This window comes from Tyto alba, unplaced genomic scaffold (assembly GCF_018691265.1).
Source record: "Tyto alba isolate M040663 unplaced genomic scaffold, T.alba_DEE_v4.0 Super-Scaffold_46, whole genome shotgun sequence".
NCBI lineage: Eukaryota > Metazoa > Chordata > Aves > Strigiformes > Tytonidae > Tyto > Tyto alba.
In genome coordinates, this window is record NW_024881322.1 from 6,235,769 (window position 1) to 6,249,960 (window position 14,192).

The window sequence follows — 14,192 nt, forward strand, 5'->3', positions numbered from 1 at the left end:
AAAAAAAAAAAAAAAAAAAAAAAAAAGAGAGCTAAATAAATCAAGTGAGATTGCATTGCTCAGCCTGGCAATCCACCCCCCTTCAGGCTGACTTCATGCAGATGACTTCTTGTTTAGTCTCCGAGTACCTTCCTCTTTCTTTCTGCATATCTTAACATTTCTTTTTTTTTTTTTTTTTTTTTTTTAAAAAAAAAAAGGTAAAAATACCATTTTTTTAAAAATACCACTTGCTTGGGGTAGGGACAGAGGGAGTTGTCTTTTCACACTTGCTTAGGCAGACTGAATTTTGATAAGTAATTTAATTTCAAGTGACGCTACACTTAAACAGTAAGTCTGGAGTCTGGAAGTCCTCTGATATGTTAAAAGTTGATCATATAAAATATATTTGCACCTAATACAAGACATTTTGTGAAAAGGGGCTGTTGTACAGTGGAGTGTGCTGAATGCTCAGTAGCAAAAAATGGAGTATTTAATATTTGTGGAATTATTGTGTATGGAAAATTGTTTAATGGAGAGGCTCTCCATTTTTTAGAAACAAGGTGGTACTAAGGCCCACAAAGAAATTGTCTATTCCTTCCACTGATACTCTAGAACAACTCTTCTGTGTTAGTTGGAAAGTGAGAGCATTTCTTCAGATTTGACATGTTGCCAGTTCCATCAATGTATAGAAATAGGGTCCCACTGGCATGGACTTGTTTTTTAAGATTGGTCCTTGATTTTTCCATGTAAGGTGATCTCAGCTTCATAGATGGCAACAGTCCTTTTTCCACTCACCTAGCTCCAGTGCACAGTGCCAACAAAAATCTCCTTTGCTCTTGCAGCAGATGGTGGCAGGAGCTTCTCAGGGAGGCCCCTGGGGAAGGACTCTCAGTTGTCTGATTGACATTTTCCAACCCCAGCGCGTTGTCATTGCAAGAGTAAAAAGGATATTTGGAGGCTGTGGTGTGCACATGGTAAATGTGTCCTCTGGGACACATCAAATCTGGGTACACCTGCAGGTTTCCCTAGGGGGAAATCAACTATGGTGGGGGAGGCTGCAAAGGTTGAGGAAGGTTGTGGTGATCAGCATGGGCAAGTGGTTATTTTGTCCCAAAAGCCATTGCCTATGGTGGTATAGACACAGTCAGTGTTTGCAACGTGTGGCAAGCAGAGCACGGGTGTGAAGCGTGCGCTTACCGTGCCCTGCAAGCAGTTCACAGCTTGATCGTGCCAGGTTGGGGCCAAGCACAGTGGGACCCAACCCCGTACCTCCAGTTCCCGTTGTCCCAGCGTGTGCCGATGTCCGTTGACCAAGCTGGCAGCCCCTCGCTCAGCAGAGCAGAGAGGGGATGTGCTGAGGGAAGGGCTCCACCAAACTCTGGCCTTCGGCTCAGGCCACAGCTCTCGAAAATCAGGAGATATGCCTACTGGCTTGGATCAGGTCCCAAATCCTCAAGGACGGTCTTTGCTCTGATTATTGCATGCTATAAACATTGTTGGCACTGAACACATATTCAGAAATAACACTTCTTTTAAAAAAAAAAAAAAAACAAACAAACAAACAGTAGGATTTTATTAGGTATGAAAGTGCAGGTTAAACATTTATTGCAATCAAATATATGTAATGCTAAAAATATTCCCTTTTGCTAACAGTCAGCTTCCATTCATCAGAGAGATCTCCCTTCCTGTAAAAAAAAAAATGAGCTTAGGTCTATGTGCATTTGTACCATGTGTATACCTCAGCACGTGTACAGGTTTTGATGATGGAATTTTGATAGCTTCCTTATCCTTACGTTCTTCTCAATCTCCTGTTCTTGTCACAGAGCATTGCATTTGCTTCTCTTTTCCCTCTTCCTCTCTCTCTGTTCAATTCCATGTTAAGCCTTGACATATTGTTCTCCTCTTGCTTTTAAAATCTTTACTGGTTTAGAATATGTAATGCTTAACATGAGTCACATCAAGAATTCAGTGCAGCCATTAAGTCTCTTCGTAGGGGCGATGGCAATCTCAGCGGTGGCTAGCCCTGCAGAAGACACACGTACGTTTCTTCTTCACAGAGCCTTTTAGACAAAAACAGAGCCGTCCTGGTCACTGGTGTTCAGGGTTATGTTGCTGTTAATGACACTTTCTGCATAGCTGGCTGAATAGGTAACCTGGTAGCGACTGCAGGGGCCACAGAAACATAGGAACGGACAGTACTTTAAGCAGACATTATGAAGGTATTTCCTGAATTTTTCCCCAGCAAAGGCATAGATAAGAGGATTGAGACAACAGTGACTGAATGCAATGGTTTCGCTCAGGTGCATTGCATAGTCCAGTGATTTAATTTGGTTGCAACTTATGAATAACTCACAGTGCTTTAAAGTCTCTAGAAAAATCAGTACATTGTAGGGGGACCAAAACAGAAAAAACACGACCACCACAACCAAGATCAGTTTTATGGCTCGCTTTTTTTTCTGATTTTTGCAGAACAGCAGGGTTTTGATGATCCCACAGTAGCAATAGCATATGATACAGACTGGGATAAAAAAGCCAATGGTGTTCAGCTCCACATTGCAGAACACTGGCCAGATGTTCTCCAGCTCCTGGGGGAAGACAGAAACGCAGTCATTTTCTACCAGCTGGGAGAACACAAATTGTGGCACTGAAACTAAAACCACCATTGCCCATACTCCGCAGGTTATAAGCAAGCCATGTTTCACTGTTCTGGATTTGAGAGAATATGTTGCCCGGACAATGGCCAAGTATCTGTCGATACTGATAACAGTGATAAAGAACATTCCCCCAAAGAAACCGATGTAATACAGCGAGGAAACAGCTGTGCATGGAATAGTCCCGAGGGTCCATCCATGCACTGTGTTGAAAGCCCAGAAGGGGAGGGAGATCACGAAGAGGAGGTCCGAGATAGCCAAGTTCAGGAGATAGATGTCAGTAATGCTTTTTTACTGCCCTTCGCAAAGGCAAAAACCACCATTAGATTCCCTGTGAGGCCAAGAGCAAACACAGCCATGTAAAATATTGGCAGAAATATTTTCCCGAATTCTTGGATGTCAGTCTTATTGCAGGAAAAAGCATGTTCGTCATAAGCATATTCAGCTGTCGTTTCTGTGAATGCTTCTGTCATGCTGGATTTTCTGGCTAGAGGCAACATGAAAAGGGAAAGGGACTAATGTTAGAGAGATCCAGTATCTGCTGTGGTAAAATACAGAGACACACACATGCTTTGGGATTTTGTCACTGTTTGGGTTAGTGAGAGTTGTATTGGTGTGGAGGTGCTGGTAGTGACTAACAAAAGCCCAGACTCTGCTGTTACATGTACTTCATTGAAAATTGGAATAAGAAATTTAGGGTAAGAACAAATAAATGAGAATCTCAAGGGCTGTCAAATAAGCCCCTGCTTATCGAAGAGCAGCAGAAGCAAGCTGACACCCAACTGACCGAGCGCTGCCGGTGGTGCGTGGCGCTGTGTGAGAAATGCCGGCGCTCTCCCAGTCTGCTGGGGGTCCCTCAGGTGTAGCTGCTGATCAGCACGTGGTGCCTGCCAACACCACCGAGAGCCCAGGCTCATCCCACGCGTTAGCCCCAGGGTGGGAGTGTGGCAAGACGCCCAGTTTGGCCAGGTCTGAGACGATGCTTGCTGACGTGGCAGGAGCAAAGTTTGCACTGGAACATCTCTTAGGAGCAAGAAAATCTTTGGTGAGTTTTTTTTTTAAAAAAAGCTTTTTTTTCCTCTTTCATCCTATGACCGAAAGAGGATAAACTGTATTAACCCTTCTCCTCAAGCACCAAAGCGTCTTGTGACTGTTCCTGCCTTGGATGTGAGGTAGCCAGGTTGGAGCCACGGCTTGTTAGCTTGGAGGCTGCACCCAAAGAGAACGTGGGGTGCAGGTGTGTGACCCGTGGGCTCACTGGTCTGCACAGCCAGTAACTTGGGGCACCCATCAGTTCTTCTGCACTCCCTTGGGATATGGTATTCAAGTCTCGGCAAAGATTTCTCTTTGCAGGGACCCAGAAATCCTGGAGGGGTGCAGAAGTTACTGCATTCAGTCTGCTTCCTGGTTGGGGTAAAGAGCTTTTAAGTATCTGTTACTTGCTCTCGCTGTAGAAAATGAAGAAAATTGAGCATGATACACTGTGCAGAAGCTTGGGGAGATGACAATGTGGCCAAACCAACCTGTTAAAGCAGAGACTGAAAGGTCAGTGATAACAAAACTGCAACTAATAACTACCCCTTAGTCACAGTCTCACAATGTTCTTACAGGAACCCCTGTTGACTGTAAAGAAGGGGTTAAGTTCAGTGACCATAAGCTGTCTCTAATACAGATGTTTAGACCTCCTGTTCGTGGGCGATGTAGTCAGTAGGGCCAGTGAAGAGCAGTGCATCTGAGCCCACTCAGGTCAGGCCAAATCTGCTTTAAGACAAGACAGACTGCTTTCCAGACTCTGCCAACCGCATTGACAAAACTCCTCTTGACTATAGGGAGAGCATGGGCACGTTACTCAGTGGTAGACACCGATGGTGTGTAACTACTCCCACTTCTGACACTTAGAGCGAAGTGGTTGGAATCCCAGCCCACATGTCCACGTTTCACTGATAGCAGTAGTTTTTATACCCTCTGTTTAAAATAAGCCTTGCAAGACTAAGCATGAAATAAAGATGTCCTGAGGTGTGAGACAGTCCTTGCCCGAGAAATTTCATATGGCGTAGTGGTAACTACGACAAACTCGCTCAGGGCTGGCTACTGTGACCATATTGACATTTTCTCCTAATGCCTCATTGTCAGAGTGCTGTTTGTGGTGTGGACCATGAATGTCTGGTCTCTTATTTTATAGTAATTTGTGAAGGAGGGTTTTTTTGTGCTAGTTGGAAATGCAGGCTCTCCATTTTAAAATACCTTCTTATTATGAAAGTTCAAAGCCTAGTTGTCCTCAAAACATTTAAATGAGAATTGCCCACAGTTACTAGAAAACAATCTTTGTGGTTTTGCACAGGAAAAGGGGGCTAGAAGAAGGGCTGTCTCAGCGCTGGTAGTTTTGGGGCATGGGCATAGTGTGGGGAAGGCACTTTTCAGCACGCAGGCACACCCACGGGCAGAGCAGCTCTTGCAGTGCCTTTCCACTTGAACTGGGAGCTGAGTCTGCCTACAGAGGCTGCCCAGCCCCTTGCTTGCAGCCCACTTCAATCCTCCAGCTTTTGGAGATGTGGTGTCCAGCACCAGCAGAATTAAAGGGGGCGAAAAGGAAACGCGTAGGTGCTGGGGCAGAAGCTGACAGCAATTGCAAACAAGATACTGATTTTCTACTGGTGAGATAACTAATTACAGTTGCCTACAGAAATATGTGACAGGTTCTTCATCTCTTCTTGGGTGTGTCCGGTCATTGCTTTACCTACCCTGTTGAGGGATGCAGAAATGAGCAGGAGGCATCATACATAGTCCTAATAGCTCATCATTTTCTGCCTTCCCATTCTGAAATTTTATTTCTTCTCTTCTGAGACTAAATGCACGCAGCAGGTGCCTTTAAGATGAAAAGAAGCGTTGGGGTACCTCAAGTCTCTTGTGCCAAATATGAGTCACTACGCCAGCCCGCCCAGGTCTTTGCCACTGAGCTGTTACTGCACCCGTCTGCACCGCGCCAGAGCCTTCCTCTTACTCTGTGGGCTGATGTGTTCCACGGCTGGTCCTTCACCGAGGCGCTGGTGTGTGGTAGCTGAGGGCTACCAAAATGGTTGGGGCTGGAATATCTGGTGTATGAGAAGGTGCTGAGAACAGAGTTTGATCAGCCTCAACTAGAGACGTTTCAAAGAGGATCTAGTGAGAAGGTGTAAAGGTGAAGCAGGCAACTTTCCGTAGAGGAGTAAGAGGCAATGGTCATGGGAAATTTTTGCTCACTATATGGAAAAAAAATTTCACCGTGAGGGTGTTCAAACACCAGGACAGGGATTCGGGGAGGTTGTGAGATCGCTGTCCCTGGAGATACCTGAAATTTGGCCGGCCCTGCTCTGGGCATGGGTTTGGACAAGAGACATACCAAAGTCCTGTCCTAACTTCATGACTCTGCAACGAAGCTGGACAGAGACCATGATGTTTCTGCAGGGTGCCCCAGTTTCTTCTCTACTGTGTAAGCTCCTGGTGTTAGGAGCAGAAGCCCCACCACACCCAGAGTTAAAAAAAAACAATTGATATCCCATTAGCATCTTTCCTAACTGTACAGGCATTCAGAGAGGGCTTCTCGGTGGTGTTTGCCTAGACTGTGTGCTGTGTGAAATCCTTGATCAGGAGAGAGGGAGCACACATTGGTTTACTGTCCTCTCTGAGAGCCTCTAGCTGTGCTGGTCTTTCCCATGCCTGCTCCCTTAATTAATGTCTAAAAAGGCAGCTTGTTCCTCTGGAGAGTTTCCATGTGTCCATACAAGCCGCTGCGCTCTGTTGGGCACAGGGACACACGTGTAAGGAAATGCAGCACCCACCGCGGGGTAGCCCGTAGGTCTGGCAGACTTCTGCACAGGCTGTGCCCTTTGGCATTGCCTGGGGAGAAGGCTGGGCAGGGGAATGGCCACTTCTTCACAGGAGAATATTTACACGGAGGTGCAGGATGAACTCCTGGCCTTCCTGAAGTAAAGAGGAACATCACTTGGACTGGGATTTTTCCTGAAGTACCTTTTCAGTCAGGTAATCTCGAGCTCACTGATGAGGATCGTTTATTTCTGCAGTAGCAAATTATTTCCTTTACCCCTGGATGGGTGGTTGCAAAGCCTGTGGTACCTACAGGAAGGAAGAGATGCTGCATAGCACGTCCAGGGGCAAGCGAGAACTGCACTTACTAAGCTGACATTGGCATCCGAATCTGCTGGCACTGTCTGTGACTTGTTCACTCTCTAGCTCCTGGATTTGGTATATCACCAGCCACACACCCATGTCCTCCCACCACCACTCATCCTGCATACGCAGTGCTGTCAGTTCTTTTTGAATATTTAGCTCCTCTGACCCCGCTTTGCTCAGTTTAAGCTGATGCTGCTCAACGGGTGGGCTGCAAACCCCAAAGGGTTCCCAAAATGCAGCCCATGCCAGATAGGCGTAATGTGGTGAAATTTTATTGCACCCTAAAGCGAGGAAACTTAGCTCTGCCCATCCTCCATCCTTCCCTGCCAGGTATTCTCCATCAGCCTCGCAAAGCCCACTGCAGCACATGCTATAGTCTTCTCACCGTCAGCTTCAACCCAGTTTTCTCTCTTGGGCTTATGATAAATGTTCCACTAAGGTACAAAGTGAACTGAAGAACGTGGAGGACCCTGAACAAGGACTGCAGGGCTGTGGGGTCCCTCCACCAGACATTATCCCTTGCTGAGTACAGGAAATAGTAGATTCACTTCTGCTTCTCATGGAACTGCTCAACTGCTTTTCTCTCTCTCCAGATTTCCCCAGCAGTTTTACACCGTACTCCCCACAAACACTTCTGCTTTTAATCATGTTTATAGCTATCTCAAAGACAATAGTCCATGGGACCAAAACCCCTGTTTCTCAACCCAGTTCTTCCCAACAACCCTGTGCACTATATGGGAAGTGAAATTATGAGAGCCCCACAAACTCCTCTAAACAACAGAAGTTGCATTTCAACCTTCAGACAGCACTGGCATCAGGCTGGCTGACACAAGAGCCAAATCCTGTTTATGCATTCGATCTTCCTAGTTATCAGCCCTGGCATTTCAACCAAGTGCCACGTTACAAGCTTTACTGCCAAGAAGAGGGGTTTGTGAGCACTTCACCTCCCCATGATGCCTCTGCCGTCACTGAATGAAAAGAAGTTTAAAAAAAGAAGTAAACCCAAACCTCTGCCAGAGAGTCATGCTTCAGATTTGCACAATATGCTGATAAAAGTATTTCAGCCTCAGAAAGATTTTCACACCTTAGTCAGCATTTCTGGGTGAGACCGACTTACACGCTTTTCTCTGCAAGCATGTTTTCAGCACACCCTGAACGGGCTGGAGCTGTGTGCCAACGATTCAGCTGGCCCAGGGAAACTGCAGGCTTTGTGGAAACCCCTGTGTGAAACCCTATGGGTATGTATGCCTTTCTCACCCTTAGGTCTGATCTGCCACCACCCTGCCAAAATATAAATGCTGTTACTTTTGTACATTTGTGATTACACCCATCTACTTCTTACCGGCTGGTGATTCTCAGCAAGACCGTCGGGCTGTCCTCAGGTACCTCCAAATGAAATGTTGTACCTGCTGCTGGCACTTCTAACACACACAGACACACACACACAAAAAACAGATTTAAGGGAATTAACCAGATTTGGGTGGAAACTAGCAGGAGAGATGTGAGTCTTGATAGCACTCTCTGTGATACTCTTAACCAGCCTGGTGCCAAGCAGTTACCACGCGATCACTAGACTGCTGCTGATACCTCTAACCACGATTTGGGTGATACACAAAGCAAAATTTAGACTTGTGGGCAATACACTAGCCAGAGATGGGGCCCGGCTTCTAGTCCTGCACCCAACTGGTTCCCATAACTCAGCTTATCTTTCAGAGCAGGGTGGCTCCATTCTTAGAGGATGGTCTCTGGAGTTGCTGTGTTAGACAGCCAGGGTCAAAAGCAGGCCCAGCCCATCAGATGCAGTTGCTTTAAATCATAAATATCAGTCTTTTATTCAGTCTTGAAGTGGGGTGACATTCTCCCTGTTCAACCTCTACAGGTGCTGGAAGCAGCTGACACAATGCTGACATCTGAAAGTGGGAAGCAAGGTGAAACAGCTAGTGTAGCCTAACCTTTACCCTGGGCAAAATATAATTTACGCTGTCAAGGGACAGAGTGTAGCTAATACCAGTCTGTGTGGCTTTATAGAAGAGAAGCTTTAGTTTGGACATCTAATGAGATTGCAAGATTGATAGTACTGTGCAGGAGAGCTGGAGCTTTGACTTGCGCTGCCTGTTTACTTGGTCGACACATCTCTCCAGCCCAAAGCAACACAAGCCCAACAAAGCGTTACAATGGCATTTGGGCTGGCTAGCTGTCAGATCTCAAAAGCCAGCCATCCGTGGAGGAAGCCTCACCAAACTAGGAATATTGCTTGTAAAAGGCCTGCAGGAAATCATGAGTTGAAAGCCCAAAACTCTTCAGTATTTTCGTCATTGGTCTGAAAGCAGATTGGGAATCAGAGCTGGCAGGGGGAAGTGATAAGAGTTAGAGAATTGGACAGTGATTCAGGCAGATCTGAGTAATCTAGGGCTTCTCAGATGATTCGTGTTGGCTTTAATGTAGCCAAAGTGACACAGACCATGTCTCGAGAGTGGGGGGTGCATCCACTGGGAAACCTGACTGCCGATACCGGCAGACTGCAACCCAGCTCCCAGCCAGACCCTGCAGTGAGAAAAGCTGATGCAACACTTGGGTGTTTAAGAGGTGCTAAATGGGAGGGAATATTACCACTGCAGATCTTGACTGGGGCGGTAGGCATGCTTTGATAACACCTGATACCACTTTTGCTTATGTTAGTAATCTTGCTCAATTAGTGGGATTAGTCATACCACAAACAGGCGCGTGGAAATTCAAACCAGAGACATCCAAGCTAGAAATCAGATGCACATTTTTAATGGTGAAAGGCTAACAACTGGAACAGACTTTGGGTAGGAGAAGGAGATTTTTGCATGTCTGAGGGTCTCCATGTCAAGAGAAGATACCAGTCTGGGAAATGTTTTTAGGACAGACACAGTGGAGGAGCTCGGGGTGGGGTGGGGGGGAGTGAGGGGTGGAGGGTGTGTGCTGGATAAAGCCCTACAGCCCCTGATAGGGAGGGAGGCAGAGCAAATGGGGGGCTGGAGCACACTGCTCTCAACAACCAGGACTCTGTTTTGGTAAAAAAAAACTGAAAAAAAACCAAACTGTCCTCTCCCCAGCACTCACTAGCCCAAAGCCTGGGATGGGACTCCCTGGAAAGAAGTGGGGTCCCGTGAAGAGCATGGAGCAGCTGCCGGGGCTGGGTTAAAGGGAAGGCTATAGCTGGCTGTGGAAAGAAAGCACAGTTTGGAGGTGGGGATGTTGTTATCAAACAGCAGTCTGTATTGCCTCTGTTAAACCCTGCATGTTTTCCCTACTTCTAGCCAGTTCCTTTATCATTCCTCCATCACTTCTGAGTGGGTGTGGTGTAATCCCAGATGCATCCTTGCTGCCTGTCCCCGCCCCAGTCCTTCCCTGATGACTTTAAGGTAAGGAAATTCCTTTCTCTGTTGTTTCTTCTTTCATCTGTGATTTATTCTGAGATCAGCTGGACCATTTCTGTGGCCCAGCAGAGTTCTGCAAGCTTAATAATTGTTTGTCGGTTTGGGTGATTTAATATATGGAGGCTTCCCCCAAGATTTTGAGGATAAGTTTTTTAAAAGCAAGTAGTGATCTGAGCTGCTTCATTATTGGATTTTCCAACTCAAGGTGGAGAAAGCATGATTCTGAGGACACGGACCTGTTCAAGGTGCAGAAGCATGATGCTGAGGCTTTCAAAAAATTAGGGCATTTAAGGTGTCCTAAATAAAGGACCCAAAAATGGAAGCTGATCAAACCACTGCTGATTGAGATAAATAGAAGCCTAAATACTGAAGAGGCCTGTGGTCCCTTTGCAAAGGCATTTAGGTCAAAGAGATTAAAAAAATGCTACTACCATGAACCAGTTTTACAGTTTTTACACCAACATCACAAACTAAATTAGAAGTAGACACCACTAGCTGGAGATGAGCAGCATGTAAATCTCCAAATTTAAACCAATAGTTCTGGGTAAAAAAACACATTTGAAAAGATCAGGCTTGGATCATGGAGGTCAGGAGGGGATAGTATAGAGTCCAAAATCCTTAATATCTCTCTCCCCTTCACCCAAGGCTTTGCAGCATTGGAAAGTGCTTTCTCAGAGATGCTCCATGCTGACCTAGAGATCACTGCAGGGCAGCAAGTAACCAGGGCACACCTTTCAGCTTAACCCATCACATCAAAATTAGGCGTACTCTGATTTATAAAGAAAATGCAAAACCAGGGACTTACTACTGTCTTTGCTGGCGGTGAGGGCTTCACTACCTGTGCTTCAGAGCAACCCCAGAGGTATTATTTTGAACAAGACCTTGCTCTGTCAGGGCATGGGCCAGCAGCCTCGCTCGGGCTGGTTGTGCTACCATCACAGCAGATTAGGCACAGGGGCCTGAACCCTGATGCCCCGGGTAGATCCCGCCTGCAGCTGCATCCCTCCACCGGCTGGTTTTGTCACCCTGCCAGGAAGACTCCCTACAAACCATCCGGGAGGGATGGCAGCACCGCAGCTCTGTGTGGTTTGCTGGGGCCTGGGCAGACCATGCCAAACCCCTGGCAGCTCACCCTGGCCGTTGCTGGTGTATTTATAGCAAAAGCTGTAAGCTGAGGCTTTCAGTGGTTTTCGGCTGCTTCCCTCGACTCTGGGGAGGACAAAGCCCCTCTGAGGCTGACAGCAGCGTGGCCATGCAGCAGGCTTGGTGCCCGCACGCTGGGGCTCCCACCTCCTCCTTAACGCAGCAGGGAATAAGCTCAGGTTTCAGAGCACGACCTCTCGAGCAAGGGAAGATGCAGGTAGTCACATCAAGGCATTTTCCTGGAGCGCCATTGTTGATTCAAGTAATTCTTCCAAAAGGGAGTTAAGCACTGGGGGGGGGGGGGGGGGGGGGGGGGGGGGCTTCTGAAAAAGCCCACAAGGCATTGGTCTGAACCTCTGGCAGTCAAAGTACCTTAAGAAACCTGGCCGCAAGGAGGTCAGAGCCTTAAGCATCCATTTCAGAAATGATTTATGCATTTAGGAAATACGACCCGGCAGTACGATGCAGACTCCTGCGTCTCCCCTGCATCTTAAAATCGAGGTTCAAAATTCACTGAAATGGTTCTGAAATTTTCATCAATGACTCTCAGGGTCATGACTTTGTAGTCTTGATCCTATGACCAGATCCAAGAGTCCTCTGCAGCCTGAGATGGCTTCCAGGCGGTGTCCTGACCCCAAGGACCAGCCAGGGGATGGGAAATTAGGTAAATGGTGTGAGAGAATGTGTTGGAGAGCAGTATTTATTTTTGTCCTCACAGAGGCTGGGAAGCACTTTAACTCAGCTGCCTGGGGGCAGTGGCAGAGGACGGGAGGGACCAAGTGCTCTCCCAGGAGCTGCCCGCGCGGGGCACTGGGTGTTTGGGGTTGTCAACTGACTGGATAGTGGTTGTCAGCATCAGGATTTTCTTGGAAAATTTGTTTCACAGGTATTTCCTCCAGCATGTTAGCTCCCCTGTTTGCCTTTTCCACTTGCACAGTTGCTCATGACACTCTGTATCTTTTTTTATATGTACAGCTGAGCATTTTGCCAGTGTTTTCTCTACCTGCTATTCTTCAGTATTTCTTTTTCTCAGGCCTTCCCTTCTTAAGTGGCATTCAAATTTCTTTTGTATTTTCTGTTGAAGGGACAGTGAAAACAGATGACTGTTTGTATCTATGTGCACTGTTTGTACTTGTTTATGGTTACCATTTACTCCATCCTCTCGCCACCTCTGTCGTGGCACCCATTTAGTTCCTGCTCCTGCTTTTTATATTAATAAGCTCACATTGCCTCAGCATCCTTAAGAAATCTGAAAAGGCTCTCTAGACATGCGAAATCTCAGCACACTTTACTGCTTCTTGACTGTGTCCGTATGAGATTTGAGTTCTGGAATTGCCAGCCCCTTCCTGGTAAGTTCACATTTACTATGTGATTTATTCTAAATTTACAGTGTTCTCCTTTGTCAAACTTCAGCTTTTTCCTCTCCCTTTTGGACTTTTCCTGCACTGCCCAGGCCCTCTTAATTCATTTCAGTTGCTGTCTTTTGTCCTGTCACCCAGTTCACTGCCTCTGGCTGCGCTGCCTCCATGGAAGGTTTGCCCCAACAGACCAGATTTGGGGAACTGCTGTTTTTGGATCTATGTTTATATCACACAAGTACTTAACGGGCTGCCACCACTGTGTTACCTAAATGTCTCATCCAAACCAGCAGACATCTTTGTACAACATCCTTCCTATGGAAAGCTGAGTCACAGACAAATTAAGTAATGGGGTCATACAGAAAGTTGGGTTTTCAAGCTGTTGTTTGTTTTTGGTTGTTTTTTTTTTTTTTTTTTTTTTTTAAATTTCTGCCATTCTCTTGCTGGTCTGTCTGCATCAGAGACTTTCTATCTATCAGATTTTCTGTATTGGGCTGTCTTTCAGTGTCAGTAATGTTTGGGATGCTAGTTCACTGACCAAAACTAAAAGCAAGCAATGCTGGTGAGTTGTGAAATCCCTGCAGACATCTAACAAATAACATCTAATGAAGTAGAAGAGCTGTATCTTCTTGCTCTGTCCTTCTGGGCTAATGCTGCACACTAGTCATTTATCAGCATCTTGCTTTAACCTCCAGGACTTGTAGCTGGGGTGAATATTTCTGTTATCACAAGGTGCCATAAATAATTAGTAACCAAGTAAAATTTCTCTGCCCTGACCCACTTCAGTTAATAAAAGCGTTCCCCTTTCTGCTTTCACAATTTGTAAACATTAACCACATTATCTTTACCCAAATTAAATATCATTCAGATTACAAGCACTAAGCAGTGAGGAGTTTCCTTAAGTTCATGAGACACCATTTCTTCTCATCCTGCTCTGTCAAATTATAGGTAAAATATAATTGTCTCTTACCTTAATTCATGGCTGTACTGAAAACCAGTGTTTTCTTCAAGCTGAGCCTGTTTGAGTTAAAGTTTCCTCTTCTCTAGTGCTCATGCCTACCCTTTAAAACATGTGAACTTTGGTAGGAGAGCTTCCTGGGCTGAGCTTCAGGGCTGAGCCGAGAAGGTATTAATGTGCTTGGCTTCAGTCCTGCTGACGCCTTGTGAAATTGTGAAGCAGGATGCGGCCACTCAGAGAGGCAGAAGTGCTAATGGAGGACAGGACTTGCACAGGAGACTGTGTAAAACCTTCCACCAGCTTGGTTCTCCCTACCCTGTGCAGAGTGAGATATTTTTGACTCAGACACGATGGTACAGTGTATAGAAATACAATTCTGGTATGACAGCAGGGGCCTTGAGCAGTGGGGATGCAGGATGCACCACAGAGGAGTACAGGCACACGATGGTAAAAGATGGGACACAGGCTGGCACTGGGGACCCCACAGCTATACACAACTCACTGATGGTCAGTTCAAAAAATGCAGACC

The 14,192-nt window shown here is 46.3% G+C and overlaps 1 protein-coding gene across 1 annotated transcript; it reads right to left on the reverse strand.

Moving 5' to 3' along the window:
• Positions 1–1,533: 1,533 nt before the first annotated feature.
• CX3CR1 (C-X3-C motif chemokine receptor 1) lies at positions 1,534–6,679 on the reverse strand. Its single transcript, XM_042806537.1, is given in 3 exon segments — positions 1,534–2,917; positions 2,920–3,117; positions 6,639–6,679. Coding segments are annotated over 2 exon segments (1,059 nt in total). The 5' UTR covers positions 3,104–3,117; positions 6,639–6,679; the 3' UTR covers positions 1,534–2,042.
• Positions 6,680–14,192: the final 7,513 nt, after the last annotated feature.